Below are 22,094 nucleotides of genomic sequence, written 5' to 3'. Positions count from 1 at the left end.
TGAGGAGAGATGGGGAGAGATCCGAAAAGGCCAGAAGAGAAGACGATCCCTGAAGGGTTATGTTTAATTAAGCCCGGCCTTGATTGGTCTTAGCGGGAGGGGTTCACTGGCCTAGGACCTTGCTCTTGGGATCTAGACCTTGTGGATGCCTGGACTCAGACCTCAGCAACCTCCCACTGTTCAGACCCGAAGATGGTGCGAGGTCACAGGGCTGGGGCCTGGCCTCAGCCTCCTCTGCACCCCCTACTGGCTGTTGGGATGGGTCAGATGGCAAACTTCAACCTTTGAACCAGCTGACAGAAATCTTGACATTTTTGTCTAGATAATAGCCACTTGCTTAATCGCCCCAGGCAAAGAGTATTGTAAAAGAAATAGTAAGAAATGTTGATTGCAGTTCTGTGTCCTCCTTGTCCTTGGAAAGAGTAGGAGGCAGCGAGGGAGACCATGGGGGTGGACGTTCCTTTAGGGAATGCTCCTCAATGGGCCTCAAATTGTGGGGTAGAGAAATTCCTGGCAAGTGTTCTTCTGGTTTTGGCGAATGCTTTATTAGAAATGGGGAGGGTTGCTGTTTTACAGAATCCTGTAATTCATCCCATCATGAGGATCATCTTTTGTGTAATTGCAAATCATCACTGGGGTCTGTTGGGTGAGTTTGGACTTTCTTGGACCAGAGGAGGTGTCTGACTTGGCTGCCTCTCCACAGCCTGCAGCGGAGTTTGCTGTGGGACCTGACCTGTTTATTTGGTGATACCGCTTAAGAGCAGAGCCGTCGAGCCGGAGCCAGTGAGGGCAGAGTTGATCATGATTAAATAGCGTATGAGTGGCTGGTGGCCAGTGGCTCGTGGCTGAGAAAGCTCTGGCAGGGTCTTCAGGGCTCTGTGTTGGGGACAGTGGGAGAAACCCACCTAAGAATCGCCATGTCTTCAAGGGGAGAGAGAACTCAGTTCTGAATGTGGTGCCGGGAAGTCTGCATCCAGGCCCAGCACCCACCTTAGGAAAGGGAAGATCACTACTGCGCCTTGTAGATCAGCCAGCCAGGGAACCAGCTGGTCTGGTGATCACCCAGTTCTGATTAGTTTTGTTCAATAGCTGGTTGATGGATCGGCATGCTCAGCCTCCCGCGCCCACCAAATGTCACCACTGGAAGGCGCCTTTCAGACCAGCATTTCTCAACACTGTTACGTAATTTAAAAGATGATGTGATCCGATAAACTTGGGAAACCCGGGATGAAATCAGGCCAGACAGGTTTGTTTCAACTTCTTGGAAACCTTTCCCGTACTCATGTGGATCTAGAATCTGCTGAGACGGTGCATTTTTCTCTCAAACGTACTTGACTGAAGAGCGTGATTCGTTTCTTCTGCCTGCCCTTTTGGAAACCTTGTTCAAGAGCAGGGTCTCAAAGTTGAGCATGCATATGCAGCAGCATTACCTGGCGGACTTGATAAATGCAGGTGCTTGAGCCCTCCTCCTAACAGTTTCTGCGTTTCTGACATGGTCCCAGGTGATGCTGGTGGTCGGGGGACCATGTTCTGAGAACCACTGGTTAGACTTGTCCCCTTCAGTCCACAGAGAAGAAAATCGCTAAACCGAGGGATGTTTATTAATGGCTCCCAGGAGTTGAGCCAGCCTCCTAGTAAGCACTTCCCATGACTGTTTCTAGAGGCAAGTGGTATAATGATGGCGTTGTCGCTAGGAAGGAAGAGCACAATGAAATAGTAGCGCTTTGGGTGCTTTACCGTGTTGCACCTCAAAACACTGTAGGAGAGTGAGTGGGTCAGGCAGGGAGCCCACTCTGGAGCCCAGTCAGGGTCTTCCTAACCTTGGCAACACTATTTAGGATGTGAAGTCTCTGTATTTGAATCCTCTGGGCCTTAGTTCCTCATCTATACATGGAAGAGGATGGATGTTTTATGGGCATCTCCTCCTCTTCTCTAGCACTTTATTTTTGCACCGAGTCATTTCTTCTCTGGCTGCTCCCCTCCTCCTGTCTGTCACCAGTCACTGGAGCTGGTATGATGCTGAGGTGGTGGAGACTCCAGGGTTACCCTTGCTGCATTGGGGAGGAGCATTCCTGAAGAAGCGTGATGGCGGAACCCCAGTGTGTTCCCTGGATGGTGAATCGAAACAGGGATGACTGTCAGGATGAGGTTCTAGTGGAAGCGCCCAGGGTCTTCCATGTTGCTTACTCGCTTTCATGTCGCAGTCTGCGTGCTGTGTCTAGCAGTCTCTGGTGCAGAGCAAAGAGCAGTATCAGTTTCGATCGTTATCTGTTATGTTAAGGGTTCTTTCAGGGGCTTCTGAGGCCCTCGGAGTTGCACACAACACTGTGAGCGTGCAGTTGTGTACGTGGGGTTGAGCACACGTGCATTTTTCTGCTGATCAGGACAGTGGCCTTAGGAGAAAGGTCAGCCATGCTCGATGGCCCCTCGAGCCAGAGTCGGCGAGTCATGGGTTTCCCCAGTGTTTATGACGCATCTGAGTAGCCCCTAGGCGCGGGGCAGGAGTGGCCACGAGTGACCAGGAGCCAGAAACCACAGCAGAAGGGGAGTCTGAGTGGGCGTTAAGGATGACCCCTGTTTTCTCAGAGGAGAGCGGCGATTAGCACAGAACACTTGTTCCCCGGGACTGGCTGCCTGTGCTGGGGTTTTGCCCTGTGACCTCTGCTGCTGCTCTGCCCTCCTCGGGCACAGGGACAAGCGCAGGCTCGGCCGGCTCCTGCTGGAAGCAGGATGGCGCTGCGCCCCGTGGAGCTGGAAGGAGGCAGCCTTTGGGTGTGGGGGGAGGGGGGCGCGCGGCGGGGGAGAGCCCACCTTCTGGGCATGCGCAAGAGTGGCCAGGCCCGGTGGGTCTCAGGCCCATTGCCCCCTCACCTTCCCTGAGGACCAGCCCGTGGGCTGACTGTACCTCTGCTCAGCTGAGCCCGGCTTCTCCTGGCCCCCCGGGGTCAGCAGCTGCCTGCCCATCCCCTGCGGGGCTCCGGTCCCCACCGCAGGCAGGTTCCCCGGAGAGTGCGAGGCTGTGTGTGCGTGGAGAGGCTGGAGCGGGTGTGCTTCCTTGTCACCGTCACCTGCACCGAATCGGGAGTCATGCTATCCACCCTGCGGTCCCCCCTCTCCCTGGGCTCCTGTCAGCGTGCCTTGGGCTCCGCGCCCCAGCCCCGCACCTGGGCATCACCGGCCGCCGCCACTGCTCCCCCGACCCCGGTGCGCACGGACCCATCCCCCTCCGCTGTGTGTCTAGGTTCCCAGCCCCCCACCCGCCGCGGGGCTGTGCCCCCGCCCCATCCTTTCCTGTCTCATGAAGGCAGCTCCAACTCTGCCCTTTGCTTAGAGCAAGTGGATTCAGATGCACAAAGCCATGAGCCATGGGTAGGTATGAGTTTTTTCTTTTGCGTCTCTCCCTTCTGCCTTCTCCCCCTCCTCCCCTGTACTCTAGCCTCCCTCTCTTTCTTCCGCGCCTTCCTCCCTCGTTTCCCCCCCTACTTCTCCCTCCTTTGTTCTGCACCCCCTTAAGTTCCCCATGTTTTTAGCCTACCTGCATGCGAAGGTTTGATCAGTGTCCCCTTCATTGCTCTGAGTATTGAAAAGACTCTGGTTCAGCCCTTAAAGAGCTTCAGTACCAGCTGGTGGCCCCCCCACCCAGGAATACAGCTTCACCCTCCCGATACGGGGGCCCCACTTTGGCTGGTAAACCCGTTTCTAGTCATATCTGATGTTCTGCCCTGGTGGGTCTCTAAGGCACAGCCGGCCCAAGGGCTTCTCAGGAAGGCAGCTCCAACTCTGCCCTTTGCTTACTGAGCAAGTGGGTTCAGATGCACAAAGCCGTGAGTCCTGGTGTAGGCAGAAGCTCCATATACACCCTTAGTATATGGAGTAAGCGAGGCCAGACTCCTCTGCTCCGAGCAGGGATGGCGTCCCCCAGTGTGGCCCCTCACCCTAGAATGACAGTCAGTGGGACACAGTCACTCTGTGAAGGATGCCCGCGGGGTCAAAGGGAGCTCTGCAGGCTTCTGCATGTGACCCACAGGGAAAGGCCAGGGTCCGGTGTGGGCCTTCTTGGGCCCATTCCCAGACAGCCCAGCTTGTAGAATCTGGTTAGAGCTGGAGGAGCCTGAACCCTGGATCCTGACCCAGCCCCGGGCCCACTGGGCTCTGTGACCATGGTGGACACCACTCAGAATACCCAGCCCTCAGCCGATTTCCCCACCTGTACCTATCAGGTAAGAGGAGGCGGCAGGTCCCCAGGCCCTCTGCACCTCTGGGTCAGCCAGAGGGCTGCTTCATCTGGTCACCCGTTGGAGATCTGAATAAAATGGCTGTGAAAAAGGGGTTCTGCTGCAGATTTGATTTTATTAAACCACGGAAGTTGACTTGCCAGGGTAAAGTTCCTCCCAGCATCGCATTCTACTCTAGAAACGAGCTCCCGTGAACCAAAATAAAGAGCAGTCTTCCTCCTGCCATGCTGGGGAGGGTACCACCTCCGTGTCCTCTGCTGGCAGCCTCCGCCTTTGCTGTAATTTGCCCACCTTCCTCCAACCCCAGCGCTGCTTCCTGTGTTGCTCAGGGGCTGGTGGGGAGTATAAATGGAAGCAGCGGTAAACGGGGATCTCTCATCTCTCTCCTCTGTCCAAACGCTTAGGGGCCAAAACCCACGATGCCAACAGATGGACGTCTGTTCAAGCTGAAGGGCACTTGCCCTTTTTTTTTTTTTTTTTTTAAACACATTTTCCTCCATACAGGATGGAGAACATTCTGCCAAGCGCACCCAGCATCATAGTCCATTTGTGGGTAGGGCTGGCCTTGCATTCTGGAAACCTAACAGAAGAGGCGGGGCCCCACAGAGTGAGCAGAGGGCACGGGGTACCAGACACCCCCCACAGTGCCTAGGGGCCTTTTCTAAAAGCACAGGAGCAGATTCTCAAAAGCCCTCCTGGCCAGATCACTGGCATGGATGGTGTCAGGAACCGTCCCTTCCTGACCAAACAGAGCCAAGTTTCCAGCCGTTAGGCAGTCTGGCCCCCCAGCCTGGGTGACGCTGGGTGAACATGGGGAGGGTGCCTCCTGGGCAGATTCCAGCCCGGCAGTGGCTGTTGACTATAAAGGAGACTGGAAGCAGGGCACCCCCAGGGCTCCCGAGAGCATGGTCCTGTGGAGACGTTCTCAGGATGCGGCTCTGATGCTTTTCAGCCCCTCATGGGGAGCTGCCCGCAGGCAAGGACCTGGGGACAGGGAAGTGGGTAGGGGCCCGGCCGCCCTGCCCTGTGAGGAGTGAAGGTGCGTCGGGGGCCTTGGTTCACGGCCTTCTCCCCACATGTCTTCCAGATGCGCTGGCTCCCTCCCTCCGAGGCTACTTCTCAGGGCTGGAAGTCCCGTCAGTTCTGCTGAATCCTACGTAAGTACTTGCTTTCAACAAGAACCGTGTCCTGCACCTGGACGGGCCCAGAACAGAGCAGACGTTTGTAACAGGGCGGCCCCCATCCTGCCCCAGTGCCCACTTCCTGGGCTCCTCCAAGGTCATTCCACTCACCCCAGGAACCCTGCGTGGCCCAGAGAGTCCTGAGGTTCACTTTCCTCAGGCAGGTTGCCCTGTTGACCTGAAGTCTCAGCAGGTAGCTCAGGTCCCCTTGGTTTCCGGTTCCAGGGGGACTGCTGAAGGCGGGTTTCACTTGCTGACATTCTGGGTTCCATAAAAGGTCAGGGCTTCCAGAGGGCGCTCGTCCTGGGTCAGAAGGCCAGAGCCTCGCCAAACAGGAGGATTAGCGATGGGCATCAGAGCCTCAGAAACCCCACCCCCCAGGGGTGGCCAGTGTTGGTCCACCCTCCGACCCGACAGGATTCTTCCTCTGCCAATAAGTAAGTTGAGGGATGACATTTTTGTGCTGGAAGACATCAACTTCAATAAGCCAGGATTGTACCTTCCCTTCCCCTGACCCAACGTATCTCTGAGTATGGTCAAAGAGCACTTGTCCTCGGGTAGAGACTTACATGCTTCCAGGGTTGGAGCTAAAAAGATTTCCTCACCAAGCAATTCTCAGAACCTTTATAACAAGGTGAGCATTGTGAATCTTTGAGATCAGGAAACTCTAAGATGCAGTATTTCTCAAACTTGAGACCAGGAAACCCTTTTCTCAGAGAATCTTAGGAGACTCAGGTTTCACTTAGAGCACACCCTGGGAAACCTTGCCCTCACCTCTTACCCAGAACCTAAACCAGTGGCACCCATACCTATAACCCTCAGACCAGTAAGTCACCTGTCAACACTTGTCACTAATCTGTGATGAGAGAGGAAAAACCAGGGTTCTTCCCTTAAAGCTACTTGTATTTGTCCTTTATTCTGGAATGATGTTCTTCTCTGTGTGTTAAAATACACTTGAATGAAATGGTAATGTTCAAAGACAGAACCTTTAAAATACAACTGTCAGTCTTTGAAAAACAAAGTCAGCTGTTCATGGTAGGTACCTAAAATGTTCCTTTAAAATATTTTGCTATCTTGTGACATCTTAAAGTTTGCTATTTAAGGGAGACCTTTTTTCCTGCCTGAAAACACAAATTTTAAGTTTTGAGGTATTCTGGAGTCCCTTAAGTCCAGAATTTCCTAAGTCCATACTTTATATCCATATGCATGCCCATAATTAATTTTTTTTAAATGTGGACCATTTTTAAAGTCAAATTTGTTACAATACTGGTTCTGTTTTATGGACGGGGGAGGTTTGGTTTGGTTGGTTTTTTTGGCCACGAGGCATATGGCATCTTAGCTTCCCAACCAGCAATTGAACAGGCACCCGAAGCATTGGAAGGTGAAGTCTTAAGCACTCAACTGCCAGGGAAGTCCCCATAATTAACTTTCACGCTTGATTTATATATCCCCAGCCATTGTGTATTTGTTCTGAAAAGCCTTAGTCATTCCGTTCTTTGGGAATCTCCTCCCTTAGCGGGTGACGCGGGTCCAGCACTGTCGTGTTAGCAGCTCCAGAAGGCACTGTCCCACGCACCTCTCTCTTCCATGACCGTGTTTCTCTCTTAATGTTTGAAGGCTGGTAGGCATTCACCCAGAGGTGTCTAGGGTAAGAAAACCACACACTGTGAAGCTCATGAAGGAAATCACGGAGTGGAATGTAGATCTGGCTTTCTACTTTTAGCATCAGCTAACAGTTGAGGAGGTGAATGACATCGGAGGGGAGGCCAGTGGGCCAGAACCTGGACTCCCCCGACTGTCAGGAGTCGGCTTGTTCAGAGTGAAGAGGGACCAGGAGCGGGGCCGCCCGGGCCCTTAGGAGAGGGCAGTGTTGAGCTGCCTGGTCCACAGTGTCAGGTGCTGAAGGAAAGCTGCGTGAGATGCTGGCATTTCCAGTTGCCAAAGGTGGTGGTGGTGGCATAGGGCCTAAGGGAGGATTTTGCTTTAAGAGAAGATGTGATCGGTAAGCAGTTGAAGAGATCTCGCTCCATTCCCCAGAGAGCTAGTGGCGGCGTGGCCAGCAGGGAAGGGCTGGCAGTTGCCCCCCCTCCGCTCCCCTTGAAGTACGACTTCCGAAACACTGTCAGATCCGCATAAAGATGTCATGCCTCCTGTGGCTGCATCATTTGTTCTGAGAGAAACTCAGGCCATGGGCCAGGCACCTTCCTTGGGGTCTGAGGGACTCGAGTGGGGCGAGGAGGTGCTTAGGGAGGAAGGCAGATCCCCGAGCGCATTACACCGCACTTGCAGTTGGGGCTGCAGTCTCCCTCCTGCCTGAAGTTAGACCAGCTTGGTAGGGCCCCATTACTCAGGCTCTGTCCAGTCTCTTGGACCAAGCCCTTTCTGAGACAGCTAATAATCCAGGCTGAGTAATCGTAGGGAAATGTAAGTTAGAATTGGAAAAAGTGGTGCCGATGCAATGGCAAACATTTTTTAGCAGAATGAGTCCTTGGAAAGGGTAAGTGAAGGTTAAGTGGCACCCGTGTCACCACTGGTGACCCACGTGGCCTTTCTACACTCACTGGAAAGGGCTTCCTTCCCGCCTGGAACGATGGCCCCAGAATAGGAGCGGGAGTGACATCTGGTGTCAGACGCGAGGACCTGGGAGCAGCCCGGCCGTCACTTCTGCTGGGTGAGACCTCAGGGCTGCCTCCTCCTAGACCCTGAAGACTCCAGGCCTGTTCCCCCAGGGGGCCCTCAAGGATTTTTTAACACATTACTTACTGGGGGGAGGGGGGTTGCAGAAACTAGTGCCTGTGACCAATGGTTGGTTATGTAAGTGAATACCGAACATTCGGGTAACAAAAGACATGTTAATACATCTGAGTTGTTGACTGACCCACCTGAGCTCTTACTTCTAAAGGGAAATCAGTGACTAGAAAAGTAAACAAGCTCTCTATTCTTTAAATAAACACATTATGTATCTACTATGTGACAGATGTAAAAATGTGTGAAACTAGGCCTGTGCCCCTGAAGACCTTAAGTTCTAATGGGCAAGAGCCATGAACACATTTCAGAGTAAAAGGAGAATTACCGCTCGGGATGCTCCTAAGGAGGTTGGTGTGTGTGTGGACCGCCATCAGTGGCGTAAGTAAGACCTTTAGAAAAGGAGTTGTTCCATGGTTGGGTGTTATTGACTCTCTAATTTGTTCAACATCTTGCTTAACAGATGGTGTTTAGTCTGGTTGCAATGTGTGTACCTCACTACAGAGTTTTGCTGATGGTTCAGCCATGTGGTAGAGAACCCCAGAATACATAATACTGATTGGAAATGATCAACTTCCCAGATGGTTTGCGAACAGGACACTCGAGCAAGTCTTTAGTCATTTCTTAGAAGGAATAAGGGTTACCCAGTTATCCTGGTTGGAGTTCCTGGTTATGCAGTTTTCCTGCATTTCCAAATGTAATTAAAGAAATCAGAAAAAATGGGGGAAGAAAGAGTTAGAGTTGGAGTGGATGTGGGAGGGTGTTCATTAGAAACTCATGAAATTTTCCTGGCCATGGACCAAAACCACAGCATAGAAACTATAGGCACATGTAGTTACAGCCTCACCAAATTAAAGGAGGACATAGCAAGAGAGATAACAAAGCTGGAATTTGAAGCTGTTTGTTCCTTTTGTTTACTTTCAGGGAGGAATGGCCTAGTCTGTCTTTGGTTGTGAACAGGAGAGCCTTGGGTATGTGGCTATCATCCAGAGTCCAGGAGCTGGATATCCAGGCAGAACTTAAAGAGTTTAGCAGGGTGGGAAGGGCAGTCTTCATGGTGCCCTGATAGCTGCTGTGGCTCTTGCCATCACCTCTGCCTTCTCCCTAGAAGAGGCCTCAGGACCATTCCCTTTCTTCTGTGAACCAAGGTCTTTCAATCACACTAAAGTAGATTAACACAATCAATATTCAGTGAAGATCTGCAGGGCATAGGGTGCTATTCTAGGTGCTGCATATATAGCAGTGGACAGAGGCAGACAAAACCCTTGCCTTGGTGGAGACATTCTACGACAGGGAGGAGAGTAATAAACTACTAAAACACGGTAGGTCAGGTGGTAGGAAGGGCTAATGGAGAAATGCAGAATGAGAAAAAAAGGCAAAAGTCAAGGGTAGCAGGTGCTTCCTTGTACACAGGAGCAGAAATGAAAGCTTGCCCTATTTATATGGGGTTCCTTTTCTAGAACAAACCTGTGTGTGCATACCTGCTAAAATCACTTCAGTTGTACCCGACTCTGTGTGACACTATGGGCTGTAGCCCACTCGGCTCCTCTGTCCATGGGATTCTCCAGGCAAGAATACTGGAGTGGGGTTGCTATTTCCTCCTCCTGTGGATCTTTCCGACTCAGGGATCAAACCCGAGTCTCTTGTCTCCTGCATTGGCAGGCGGGATCTTTACCACTAGTGTCACCTGGGAGACCCCACAACAAACCTCACTTTACTCAAGTTTAGAGAACAGTTTAACTTCCCTGCTTCTCTTTTGCTCACCTCCCGTTTTGCTAAATCAAAGTGAACAGGCTTGAGCCAGGTGAAGCTTTAAAGCACTGCTGGCTTTCCCAAACCTGGGAGGCCCGAGTTCACGAACCCTGCCCCGAGAGGGGTCTCTACCTGCCCTGGTTATGATTTCCCCACCCAGAAGCCTAGGGTCTGTTCTGTTTCCTGTGTACATTAAAAAGTAGGGATGGGCCTGAGAACCCGCCTCCTGCCAGGTACTGGGGTCGCGGCATCCCTTCCAGCTTTGGGAGTTCAAACACACCAGGGGTCTGCTCACCAGCTCATCTGCAAACCCAGACTGTGTGACAGCCCCGACCCTGCCCTTCGTCCACAGTCTATTTCTGGCTGGGAGACCCCTGAGCATGCACACCAGGAAGCTGCCGGTCTGGTCCCTGGAAGATGTTCACAGAAAGCAGAACGCTGTCTGGGCAGCTCCACAGGTGCAGGGTGGGGCCACCTACAGGAACCCACATGCACCTCTCCCTAACCCTTCACACCGTCGGCTCCGCTTGGCTGAAGGTGGAGGTTCAGAAGGCCCATGTGCTCCCCATAAAGTTAAAGGTGAATGCCTGGGAGTCCCCTCTGGTTTGTTGTATTCCTTGGGGAGTCATCTCCTGAGGTATCTACAGAGCAGACTCTGTCCCACACATTCTGTCTGCCCGCCTGGTGTGCAGACAAGTGTTGCTGATTTTAACAACTGCAAAGAGCAGCTTGGTGATAAAAACTCCGTGCTCCCAGAACCCAGGGCGAGAAGCTAGGGGCCCAGGACTCTTAAATCACCAGTCTTGAGTCAGCACAATACGCTTCAGCCCAGAGGCTGAGTAGCATCTGGTGATAAGTATGATTTTTTAAACAACAAGCATCCCAAAAATGCAGCCTTGGTCTGGCCGCCCCGGGGCCTCTCTGGGTCTCCCTCCTTCTTCGCCTGCGCCCGGCAAGTGTGGACAAGGCTGGGGAAAGTTGGGTGAGTGGAGAGGTTTTGTTTGCAGGGTGAATATTTATTTTTCTGTCCTCAGATAACCCAAGTTTTACTAGGAAAGCAGAATCACATCTATTTATCTTTTAATGTTTTTTATAGTGAAATTCTGGGGAAAACTTTTTTTTTTCCCCTTGATTCTGAGAAGAGAGATGCCCTAAGAAGGCAATCTTTCAGTGCAGGGCATGGGTCTCCCTGCAGCCTCCCAGGGTCAACTTTGTCCAGTCGACCTCCAGTTCACGCAGCCCTGCATACCTGAAACAGGTGCTCTGTCCCAGGAAGAAGCAGTGCTGAGAACATGAGGAATGCTCGTGGGCAATGGGGTCCACGTGGGCCATCCTTCGGGCTTCCTCAGCACCAGGAATTCTTGATGAAACCAGCCGGCTCACAGGCAGCCATGCCTGCAGGAAGAATATTCAAAAATGTATGGCCCGCTGATGCTCTGTCCCTTTTAGTGTTTCAAAATTCTCAAATCTTGGGAATAGCAGGATATATGTTCACAAGTGTTTGCTTTGGGTTTTTGTTTTCTAGTAGGTGGTTCTCCTGGAGAACCTTGGGCTTGGCCTTGAGCTGAGTAGAGTTGACCCTGAGGTCTGGCGTGGCCCCTGCAGTTGGTTTCAGGTTCCTCCTCTCCGGGAACCTGAGGCTTTTGCCAGTCCTGGGGATCTAGCCCATGGGGATGTGTGTACAGAGGCCCTGCCAGTCTGCCCCCGGGGAGCTTACACCCTGGTGCTCTTGAAGGGCACCCCTTTCTCCAGGTGCCCTCCCCACTGGCCTAGCTATCAGGGAGCGCCCCTCTGCTGCCGGCCGCCTCACCCCTGTCCCGCAGAGCCTCCTCCACTCCACTCCACCGCATCATGGGCCCTTTGTGGCCCTGATGGTCCTGGTCCCTTTTAGTGGTGTTTGTCCTTGGAGTCAGCAGGCAGAGGCCTTTGGTGCTGGGGCCTTTGCCTTTCAGCTCTTTGCCCTCGGAACCAGCCGGCGTGGACGTCACTGGTGTTAACAGCTGCTCTTTTCTCCACCCCAGGTTCCAGGTGTGTGATGGTGGCTGCAATCTGTCTTGTGGGTATTAATGCAATCTTCAAGTGGCTACTGTTCTTGAGCTGTTCTACAAAACTGGAGCGTGCTGGTGAGTTCCAAAGCAAGACTGAACAGTTCCTCCTGAGAAGCAGCATGTCCTGAGCCAGGCATGACCACATAGATAGAGCGGTGTGGTTGGGACCAGCCTCCCATGCTAGGTGGGGGCCTCTCCTTTGGCTGTGGTGGGTGCTTGGGATCGGGGCGAACTCTCTGTCGCCTCCTCCGGCCGCCTCCTGCTGAGAGAAGTCGTCCCAGGAGAGCAGGTGAGCCCTGCAGGTTCGTAAGAGCGTGTTGCTCAGTGCTTGGTCCTTGCAGCTTTGCTGGGTGATGTCTGGTTTAGAGTTGACACTTCTCATCCAGCAGCATCCAGGGATGAGATCGTCTGCCGAAGGGAACTTAGGTATGAATGAAGCTTTTCCCTTGAAGCGCTAAGGCTTTTTTTTTTTTTTAAGGTTTGGTGGAAATCTTCAGATATAGTATGTATATCCCTCTTATTAATCCATTTATGCTAAATATAGTGTAGCCCTTATGACTCGAGACATTTTGATGAGCCTTTTCAGAAATAGAGCGATGGGCCTTGAGCATGACTGAACTATAATGGAATCTCCCTGGATTCCTCTAAACTGTGGGGCTTTTCTGATGGTGAAGATTTGGGTGACTTGTCCGTCTTTTCCGTCAATACCAACTGTCACTGCTCAGTTCTGCTTGTAGCAGTGCAGTGAGGTCTCCACCGGGCAGCTGAGTTCCCAGAGGCAAACCGTGTATGTGGCTTCCAGTCTTTTTGAAAAGCTTGACCTAGGACAGCAGGAATGCCAGGGGCAGGCCAACCGCAGTTATGGCTCGGCCCAAATAAGGTGGCAGATTGCATCCCTGTGAGGGGCCTATGAAGCAAAGATGAGTCAGGAAGAGAACACTAAGGACAGAATTCCTGCTAAGGACAGAATTGGGCAGTCGGGCCTAGGAGGTCATTACCACATTTGGGAGGTGAGCAAGCGCGTGCCCAGAACACCACCTCTCCTGTCCTCCAGAGGCGCGTGTGGTGCCTCTGTGGGGAGCTGGCCTCCAGCACTTGGGGTCTTTTTCCCAGTGTTTCTCACACTAACCTGGGGCTTCCCTAGTGGCTCAGGCAGTAAAGCATCTGCCCGCAATGCAGGAGACACTAGCCAAACTTCCTAGCAGGTAAACGTTTTTCCCACATCCCTGCGGAAAGCCAACAGATACCCACCAGTTGTACAGGCTTCTGATTGGTCAGGCTTTCCTGTTGTCATGGTCCTTAACAGAAGTGCCTACAGTATTCTTATTGATGTTACCACTCAATAGAAAGACAAGATTTTATTTTGCTTTCTCCCCTCCTCTGGGGAAATTTAAGGACCAATTGAAAGCCACCCATGTATAACTTTAGAAGCAGGTTAGAGTAGGTATTTTTTTTTTTTAGTGCAATAAATCAACCCAGACTTCAGTCACTGGGGCACAAACAGATGCGCCCCGTCAGGACGCAGCTGGAACCTGTGGTGACTGTCCGTGGACAGCGGGAGGGCCTGGTGACAAGGGGGAGGAGAACCAGGGCTTGGTCCTGGGGGGAGGCAGGTGGGAGTCTGACCACAGATGAACCTGAGTGAGTGGGCGGTGCCAACGTGGATGCGGGAGGAGGGTCGGCATCACTAGCCATGGTCCTTGTGGGGCTTCCAGGTGCCAGGGCCACCCAGGGAGTTACAAGATCTCCCCGGCCAGCTCAGACAGCCCTGCAGAGGTAGGCCTGGCCTGGACGGAGGGGAGGGTCTCTGGCCCCGGGGGCTGGAATGCATCCGGGGCCACAGTGGGGCCGCTGGGCCCGCGCTCTGTTCCTGTGGGCAGTGGCTACACAGATGGAGGGGGCAGCGTCTTTAGGTTAGGGAGGAGTCACAGAAGACTGGTCCCTAGAGACTCTAGACTGAAGCTTTCTATCTTGTAATATTTACTTTCATTTATTTGGTTGTGCCGCCGAGTCTTAGTTGCATCACTTGGGACCTTTAGCTGCGGCATGCGAACTCAGGTGGAGCACATGGGATCTAGTTCCCTGACCAGGGAGCGAACCCTGCTCCCCTGCTTTGGGAGCAGAGTCTTAGCCACTGCACCACCATGGACATTTTGACTGACCCCTTTTAAAGGTTAACTAGTCTTTTTATTACAAATTAGTATGAACATTAAAAAAAAAAAAACCTGACAGGAAATGAAAACTAAACCACTCATTAATTAAAAATCTTAGTCATATGATGTTGGGATTTGGGTAGAAGGGAATATTCCTTACTTGACTTTTAGTAAAAATGAACAAATGTTAGAAAAACTCTTGGGGAAGAAATCATTAGGAAACAGGTCAAGTATATAGGGATGGATTGGTGGAAAACAGGATTTTCTTACTGCTGGGAGAAAAAAAAAAAGCTCGTAAGGTGCTTGGATCAATAGACTTGAACCTACTAAGTTACCTCTGGGAAGAGAGGCCCCTCCCGGGTCACGGCACTGACCGCCACCAGCAGGGCAGCCCTTGACCCACACACAGCAGCAGCTGTCCCCGAGCACTGAGAAGACACAGCTGAAGGGAGGTGGTTTAGAATTTGCTTCGTACGCCTTAAGACACCAGGAGACGGTCTCCATTGTCTTCCAATTGGGCAGGTGCCACGTGAGTCACTGTCTTCCCTTGTTTATCCCATCACGTGCGTGTTGTAGCTGACCCCCTGTCAGGAAAGGCTCTGTGAGGAGAGTCTGCTGTCTGAACCGAGGGGCCTGACCCCCTCCCCGCCACCGCCGCCCCAGTGCTCTGTGTTCCCGGATGTCTTTGCCGTGTTTAAAATGTCCTTGTTAATACATTCCAAGGTTTGAACTCCCGTTTCTAGCTAACCCCCCTTCCTTGTTTACAGGGACTGAAATAGCCACATTTTGACCTTCTGTTCAGTCTGGAACAGCTATGGCAATGCGGACACATTCTTTTCCCATGTGAGAGCTGCCTTTACCCAGCAGTTATGGAAAGGCTCAGGAAGCGATCAACTCGCACCCCCTTTTGTTGTCCTTTTTCACTCCGAAAGATCCGTCTTTCAGCCTAGGTTAACCAGCTCCATCCACCTTTCTTTCTTTCTCAGCAACCCGGCAAGGGGACAGAGTATCCTGAAGCCAGGTGGGCTTCTCAAAAAGCTGCGCGGGTGCCTTCCCAGTCCCTGTGTCAGCTTTCTGTGGTGACTCCCGCTCCGCCCCCAGGGCCAGTGTGCAGAGCTCCACACGGGCTCCTTGCATCTCCTTGCTCTCAGCCCAGCCCCGGCATCATCAAGACTAGGGGCCAGCGTCTCTGGGCCTCCTCTCGTTAACGGCCTATCATTTCGGTTTCGTTTGTTCTAGCGTCCCAAGTGTCTGCATTTTTGCTACATGCAAGTGACTATATCTGGAGTAGAGGAAGGTGGAGATGGTCTTAGGGAGGAAAATAATCCAAGGTGATCCTTGTGTAATCCGAGTAAGTGGTCTGGAAAGGGAGAGTGCCTGTGAAGAGCTGAGAAAGCCCTGAAGGGACCAGGAAAGGCTGGAGGAAGTGGGGCTTCAACTGAGTTTTGAACGATAGGAGGGTCTGTGTGTGCGGAAGATACACTAGCGAAGGGAGGAGGTGCGAATACAGACAGCATGGTCTTGCTGAAAGGGGATTTTAACGAAGCTTTTGAGGGTCTTGGGAAGGCACTGAAAATCGGGGCAGTGGTGCTTTACGAACTGTCATCTGGCTGGCCAAAGCAAAATGAATCAAGTGGAAACAGACCAGGTGAGGTGAACCCAGATGGTAATGTTGGTGTCAGGGTGATCCAAGAGTGCAGGGTTTGTGAAGGCAAGGTGGTGAGTCTGAGTAGAGACGCGTGGCCTTTGTGGTCGTGGCAGAGACATCCGGCACAAAGGTGAGTGGAACGGGGTAGCGGGCTGTGGAACCAGAAAGAGGCCAGAGCGGGCACGGTGCACTTCCCGAAGGTGGCACCAGCTCCCGAGGGGCAAGGAGACCTAGACCAGCCAGGCTGTGCCTGCAGGGTCTAAAGCTGTGGGCCCACCATGGAAGGGTCCTCCGCCTGCTTGCGCAGTCCCTGAAGGCCGTCAGTCTTGGCTGCTCTCCAGGCCCATGCTCTGTCAGGAGGCGCCAGCCGCCGCAGGCCCCTCAGGTTCCCAGGGCTGCTTGCTGCTGTCCACAGTGAGTTGAAGTGGAAACTGCTGCTCCTTAGAATCTGTTTCCTGCGATCCATGTCCGCAGCTTGGGTTGCTGGCACAGGGCCAAGTTTGGAATGACGGAGGACTTGTCAATTCAGGCCTGATGAGCCCAGAGTGTGAAGGAGGGAAACTGGCCTTGCCTCCAGTTTTGCGAGCTGGTTCCCTTCCTCCGTAGACAGAGATTGGGGGATGCGCGCTCCTTTGGCAGACTGAGGCCTGAAGCTTGACAGGTCATTAGGGACGGTGGCTGCTTCGTGCTGTTCACACCTAGACCGGATCGTGATTTCTACTGGGTAGAAAGATTCAGGGGGGCAGGTGTAGTGGTGTATTCTTGGTTATCAAAATCGCGTGGCTTTGGTAGATATTCCTGATGTGTGAAAAAGCATGATAGCTGTATGATCTTAATTACATAAAAGTGGGCGCTTAATTGTGAAAATACACAGAGGAGACCTAGAAGGACACATCAGCCAGCAAACTGCTCATGAATATGGATGACTTTTTTTTTTTTGCTTCTTGTGTTTCTGATTTCCTATTATGCAAGTGTTAAACTTTGCCCACTTAGAGTCCTCTATCATTGAGCGAGTGGTGGGGGCGGGGGTTAGGCACTGGGCTGGGCACTGAGAGAAGCAAAGGAATCAGAATGGGGTTTTCCTTAAGGAGGGCACCTCCTCCTGCTGAACAAGTCCTGTGTTTCTGAGAAAGTGGAGGGAGCAGGTGGAGATCGCCGAGCTTAAGTTGGAAGCATTTCTCAACCCAAGCGGGCACTCTCTCTAATCGTCAGTCAGTACGTCATTTGGTTAACAGCTGCAACAGGCTGAAGAGAAGACAGGTTAAGTGCTACTCTAACTTCCGAGAACCAGATCCCTACTCTTGAAACCAACACCCTTCTGTGGACTTTTCCCCATGATTCCTAGGTACATGATTGCTGCATCAGTCTAACAGCTTGTGGCTCATTATTTTTACCTGTTTGAACTGTCATCCCAAAACTAGGCTGTGAAGAGATATATTGGGTCATAGTTCAGATCCAGCTGGCACTGTACAGATCTGGCTTAGGTAGAAACAAATATATTTAACACTCCCAAACATAGCTGATGAGATGACCTTAATATTCCTAATTTCAGGATTCCTTGCTAAATACATTTTCCTAAATAAGTCTTAACACAGGGCAGTACAGTAAGTTCCCTACATATGAGTAAGTTTCACTTCAAGAGCATGTCTCTAAGTGCAAAGAAGTTAGGCTAGGTACCCAACTAACACAACAGTACTGTACTGGGTTTATAATACTTTTCACACAAACAATGCAGAGAAAACGAAACACTTTTAATCCTACAGTCCCCTTGGTAAGTACAGGAATACAACAGCTGGCCTACAGCATAGAGTGAACGGGCAAGAACAGTTACTGACTGGAGGAGGGCAGAGAGCTGAAGGATCCTCAGCAGTAGGAGATGAAGGCAAGGTGCAGTTTCCTTCATGCCTGACGTTGATGGCACTACCAAGTCTGGCTCCTTGCTGGTTCAATTCTATTCTCTTGGGGAAAAACCATCCAGTGACATCTGGGTAGTAGATGATATGATAACACTGGATTGTACTCTGAATAGCTGCTGCAACCTTTGTGTTACTATTCTACGTTCCCATCCCGTGCCTCCTCAAAGAAAATCTCTCCAAGCTCTTCGGTTTCTCTCCATCCTTTCCCTGGGCCTTCAATTCCATCTTTTCCTTTTGCTCCACATCCACACTCGGTTGTCTTCACTTTTGTTTCCACTGCTAGCACTTGGCGCTTCGTAATAGTACCAGCTACTTGCTTCCGCACATCCTGGGCTGGAGATATACTGTATGACTGTCCTCTATACTGCAAAGTACACAACAGCACAACCACTTGTAGAGGATGCATGCACGTGACGGTTTACTGCAGACACGAACTTACTTACCTGATTGGATATCACAATTTTCAAAAGTTCGAATATGGGGGACTTGACTTGAACTGTATGTGTAATGACAGCCGCCTCCCATGTACAAACACAAAATTCTAGTACCTTTCCTGCAGTCAGATTTATGTGAGTCTCACCTACTGGTAAGAAAAGAAAGGACTGGGGAGTTAGACGAAAGTAAAATGAGTAAGAGGATGACACTTACCAACGCAGCCTTTTCGCGTGCTTAGTCACTCAGTTGGGTTGCCATTTCCTCCTCCAGGGATCGAACCCACAGCTCTCATGTCTCCTGCATTGGCAGATGGGTTCTTGACCACTAGTGCCACCGAGTAAATTCAGACACAAAGAACTGAGATGTGTTTTAAGAAACTCCTGGGACCAGGGCGGGACTCTGGCAGAGGCCAAGTCTTGTTGATTCTCCAAAGGCCCTTTTTTCTGCCACAAAGCAAGGATGAGTGTTTCCTTGCAATTGCAGAGGAAGGAGGTCTTACAGGTTTCTAGTAAGAGGAAGATAAATAGAAATTAAGCACCCACTCCCCACTGTGAGGCCACCGATCCTCTGGTGCAGGGTCTTGGTGTGGAGAGGATCAGCGAGCGTGTTCTGTGTTTACATATATGAACACATGCACAACTCCGAAGGGGAGCAGCCGGGGGTTTCTCAGCCGGGACTTCTATCCACCGGTGTCTCCAGACGGCCCTGCGGCTCAGGACTGTACGTGGTTATGAGATCAGCTCCTCTTACACACCTTCTTTCTGTTTCAGGCTTGAAAAACACCTCGCCCAGTTTTGAGCCCTTCAAGACTTTGCCACAGCCTCTATCACACATCTGTTTTTCTCAAAGAAAAAATATATATATATAATAAAAAATGTTTTACTCTTTTACACTGTATAATTGTAAGAAATAGTGTGTTATTTGTGAACGCATGGTCTGCCATTTCTGTACAGTTTGGAGATATTTTCAAATGAAACATAAAAGATGTCAACGATAAAACCAAGAGAGTGAGTATTTTTATACCAAACATTTTAAGTGTGACAGGATGGATGATCTTACACTGGGTTGGATCACACATTTTGTGCTTGACTTTTGAATGCTTGTAATTTAAAATATCTAATTTTTTTTTCTCTAAAATAAGCTGCATGTTTGAGGCATGGTTTAAAATATTATCAGAATTTCCAGGATCATATGGTTAATGTATAGAAATCTGTTTACCTGGCCTGGGTCCGTGAGTAACACAGCGTTAGAGGTTAGAACTGCTGGTGCGGCGCTTGAGGTTTGCTTCCAAGTCTGGTAGGACACCCTGCAAGACAATCAGAGCCTCCGGGAGCTTCCAGTGTGATGGCGGGTTCCCAGCTGGGCAAAGCAGCCTGTGCTTGGTGCAGATTCCTCATCGGGGTGTACCCTTAACACGCCCAGAAGCTCCAGAGGTGACTATACAAACTGTGTGTGAAGTTCTGGGTCTTGCCTTTTTCTTCTAACAGCAGGCTCCTGCGTGAGCCCCGCTGATGCACGACACCCCCAGTGGACATGAGTCTGAAGGGGAAGCCTCCACTTGGGGGCCCAGCCCTGCCGACGTGGCCGCAGTGGGCACCTCCCAAGCCATTTGCAGAACATTGGTTGAACTGAACTGGTGTTCCTGAGTCTTGGCAGCACCAGGCCAGACGAACCATTTAAAAACCTGACCTTGAATCCCGCTGTACTCACTGGGACACTTGACCACACTGGCCTGGGGGAAGATGCGTGAGCAATGAGGAGAGGTCAGCTTGCTTCAAGACTCCCTCCACGCCTGGGTCAGTCCCGTGTGGGAAGGTGACATTCTTCCCAGGTCACCTCATGCTCTCCCTACCGTGGAAGAGCACTTGTGTGTAAACATACATTAACCTACGAATTTTTAACTGCTGACATACTAAACATGACCACAAGCTCTCTTATTGATCTGCTCACAGTGTGCTGAAGATTTTGATGTTCTAATGATTATATATATATGGCTGGTGTTGGGTTTTTAGTTTCCTTATTTTCTATTAGAAATCAAGGTGTCAAGATGCTTTTAAAGGTCATCACAAAACAAACAAGAGCCAAGGGTGAGAGGCTCTTAAACTTACGAGAAATGCTGGCAAGGGGTGTGCCTGGTGCACCCAAATGCTGCTGAGGCCTCCAGCGCCACCTGGTTCGTGGTGACAGTTTTGGACTCTTGTTTCCAAGGAAAACAGAGCAGCTTCCACAGTCTGTTCTGCTTTTATAAACTGTTTAAAGGTACTTTTCTATTGTCATTTTTAAAAATAAAGTGCTAATTCCAGCTGTCACACCACTGCTTGGCAAATTCCTTCTTGCAAGACCAACCAAGTACATCCCACACTGCAATCCAGTAAGTGGCAGATTTTGTTCCCATTTTCAGGTCTGGGTGGAGCAACCAAGGGAAGGATGGGAGAGCCTATGCAAATGCTCTACTGGGGGTGCCTGGTGACCTACCGGGACACCGCGGCTCTGAGCCCTCCAGACCCACAGGAGGTTCACGGGGGAGACACATACCTCTTTCTTGATGTCTTTTTACTGCACTCAGCAGACTGCACATCCACCTCAGCCTACAAAGACTCTGCAATCTACATTTGTGGTTTCCTACTGACTAATATGTTAGAGTAAGAAATATGTTCTATTAAGTGATAAGACAGGCATTGATAGCCAAGCAATAAAATGCTTTACATATAACACTCTCACCAAGTCCTCTGTCCCCAGAAAGGGGGAGGGAGGTCACAGTGCTCAATTCCAAGTAAGGGCAACAACCACTAACAGGTACTAGTCTTGCCGGGCACTGACATTCTAGGTTCTGTCCTTGGATCGCAAGTACCTTTTTGCAGAGGAGACCAGCCACCAAAAGTGGGTCCCAGGCTCTGAAGCCCACACCCATCACGGCTCAGGGGTCATGGCTCTGGGACAGGCTCGATCGCGCGGCTTCACCTTCAGCCCATCTGGGACTTCCCCACTGATGCCAAGGCACCAGGTTCAAGCCAGGCGGCATAGGATCTGAGTGTGCCTCCCTGGAGAGGCTGAACACAGTGACTGCCATGTGCTTTTTCAGAGGGAGTGCCTGGTCACCATCACTGTGCAAGGGACAAGTGGGTAGAGAGTACCTACCCGTCTAGTGTGAACTCCAGGCACAACCCACTGTCTGGTCGCTTGAACAGCAGAAACAGTGTATCTTCTGGAACTGGGAACTGGGGATAAGAAAAGGGCAGATCTGTCTGTTCCCTCTGCTTGCACACATAATGTTTGCAGGATCCAGAAAAACGATAACTAGGCTGTCTTTTGTTATCGAGTAAATCCTCCCTTGCGGGTAAAGATCTGCTGCTTCTGAACACAGGACTAATGCAGCTATAATATAAAACCAGCATTTATTACTGAAATTAAGAACTATGCCTTCTACCTCTAACAAAATTACAAAGTAAAGGAATCTCGAAAAGAACTGTAAAACTTGCAAAATGTACCTTATACTTACAGTATAATAATATGTGTGGGCTTCAAATTCACTGGACCCAGTACCTGAATATATGGCAGACCCACTTTCATAGGAGAGTAAGCATGGCGGATGCCCCAACAATTCTTGGGGTCTATGTCACAATGACATACAGGAATCAACTGATTCTGAGTGTTTCGGGCAGGCCTGCTTAGCTCTAGGAATGCGAGCAGACTCCCTACTGTCTCCCCATCCATCACTGGGACGTCCAACTGTTAGGAGACGAGCGTGTTCGAGTATCAGCACACGGTTGCTCTTACTCTTCAACTGGTACCCCTGTTTTGTCACACCTCCTGATGACATCAAACAATCGTCCAACATTCTGAGAAGGCAGAAGAGTATCTGTTACTAATGACATTATCTATAACACTGGTCTTCAAAATGCCTACACTACAAACTCATGATTCTGATACTGAAAAACCGTATGCTGTCAACTAACTGATAAGCCTCTCTAAGCAGGGAAA

General features: G+C 50.9%; 1 protein-coding gene and 1 long non-coding RNA gene across 3 annotated transcripts in view; one reads left to right on the top strand and one right to left on the bottom strand.

The window, feature by feature from the left end:
• The window catches only part of RBPMS (RNA binding protein, mRNA processing factor), a 198,189-nt gene extending 177,762 nt beyond the window's left edge, over positions 1 to 20,427 (top strand). For both annotated transcript variants that reach the window (XM_081523538.1, XM_081523536.1), the window contains 3 exons: positions 5,323 to 5,392; positions 11,935 to 12,036; positions 18,884 to 20,427. In XM_081523538.1, coding sequence (XP_081379664.1) covers positions 5,323 to 5,392; positions 11,935 to 11,980 — 116 coding nt within the window. In that variant the 3' untranslated portion in view covers positions 11,981 to 12,036; positions 18,884 to 20,427. The remainder of the gene's footprint in view (positions 1 to 5,322; positions 5,393 to 11,934; positions 12,037 to 18,883) is intronic.
• On the bottom strand, positions 17,493 to 21,908 carry LOC145518702 (uncharacterized). The gene is made up of 6 exons (XR_014063157.1): positions 21,613 to 21,908; positions 21,252 to 21,331; positions 19,332 to 19,419; positions 18,868 to 18,947; positions 18,327 to 18,618; positions 17,493 to 18,042 (listed from the first exon to the last, which is right to left on the bottom strand). It is a non-coding gene; the product is annotated as an uncharacterized LOC145518702 (long non-coding RNA).
• Positions 21,909 to 22,094: the final 186 nt, after the last annotated feature.

This window comes from Giraffa tippelskirchi, chromosome 8 (genome assembly GCF_054371585.1).
Source record: "Giraffa tippelskirchi isolate mGirTip1 chromosome 8, T2T-mGirTip1v1.2.pri, whole genome shotgun sequence".
NCBI classification, from domain to species: domain Eukaryota; kingdom Metazoa; phylum Chordata; class Mammalia; order Artiodactyla; family Giraffidae; genus Giraffa; species Giraffa tippelskirchi.
This window is presented reverse-complemented; position numbering and strand designations above follow the sequence as displayed.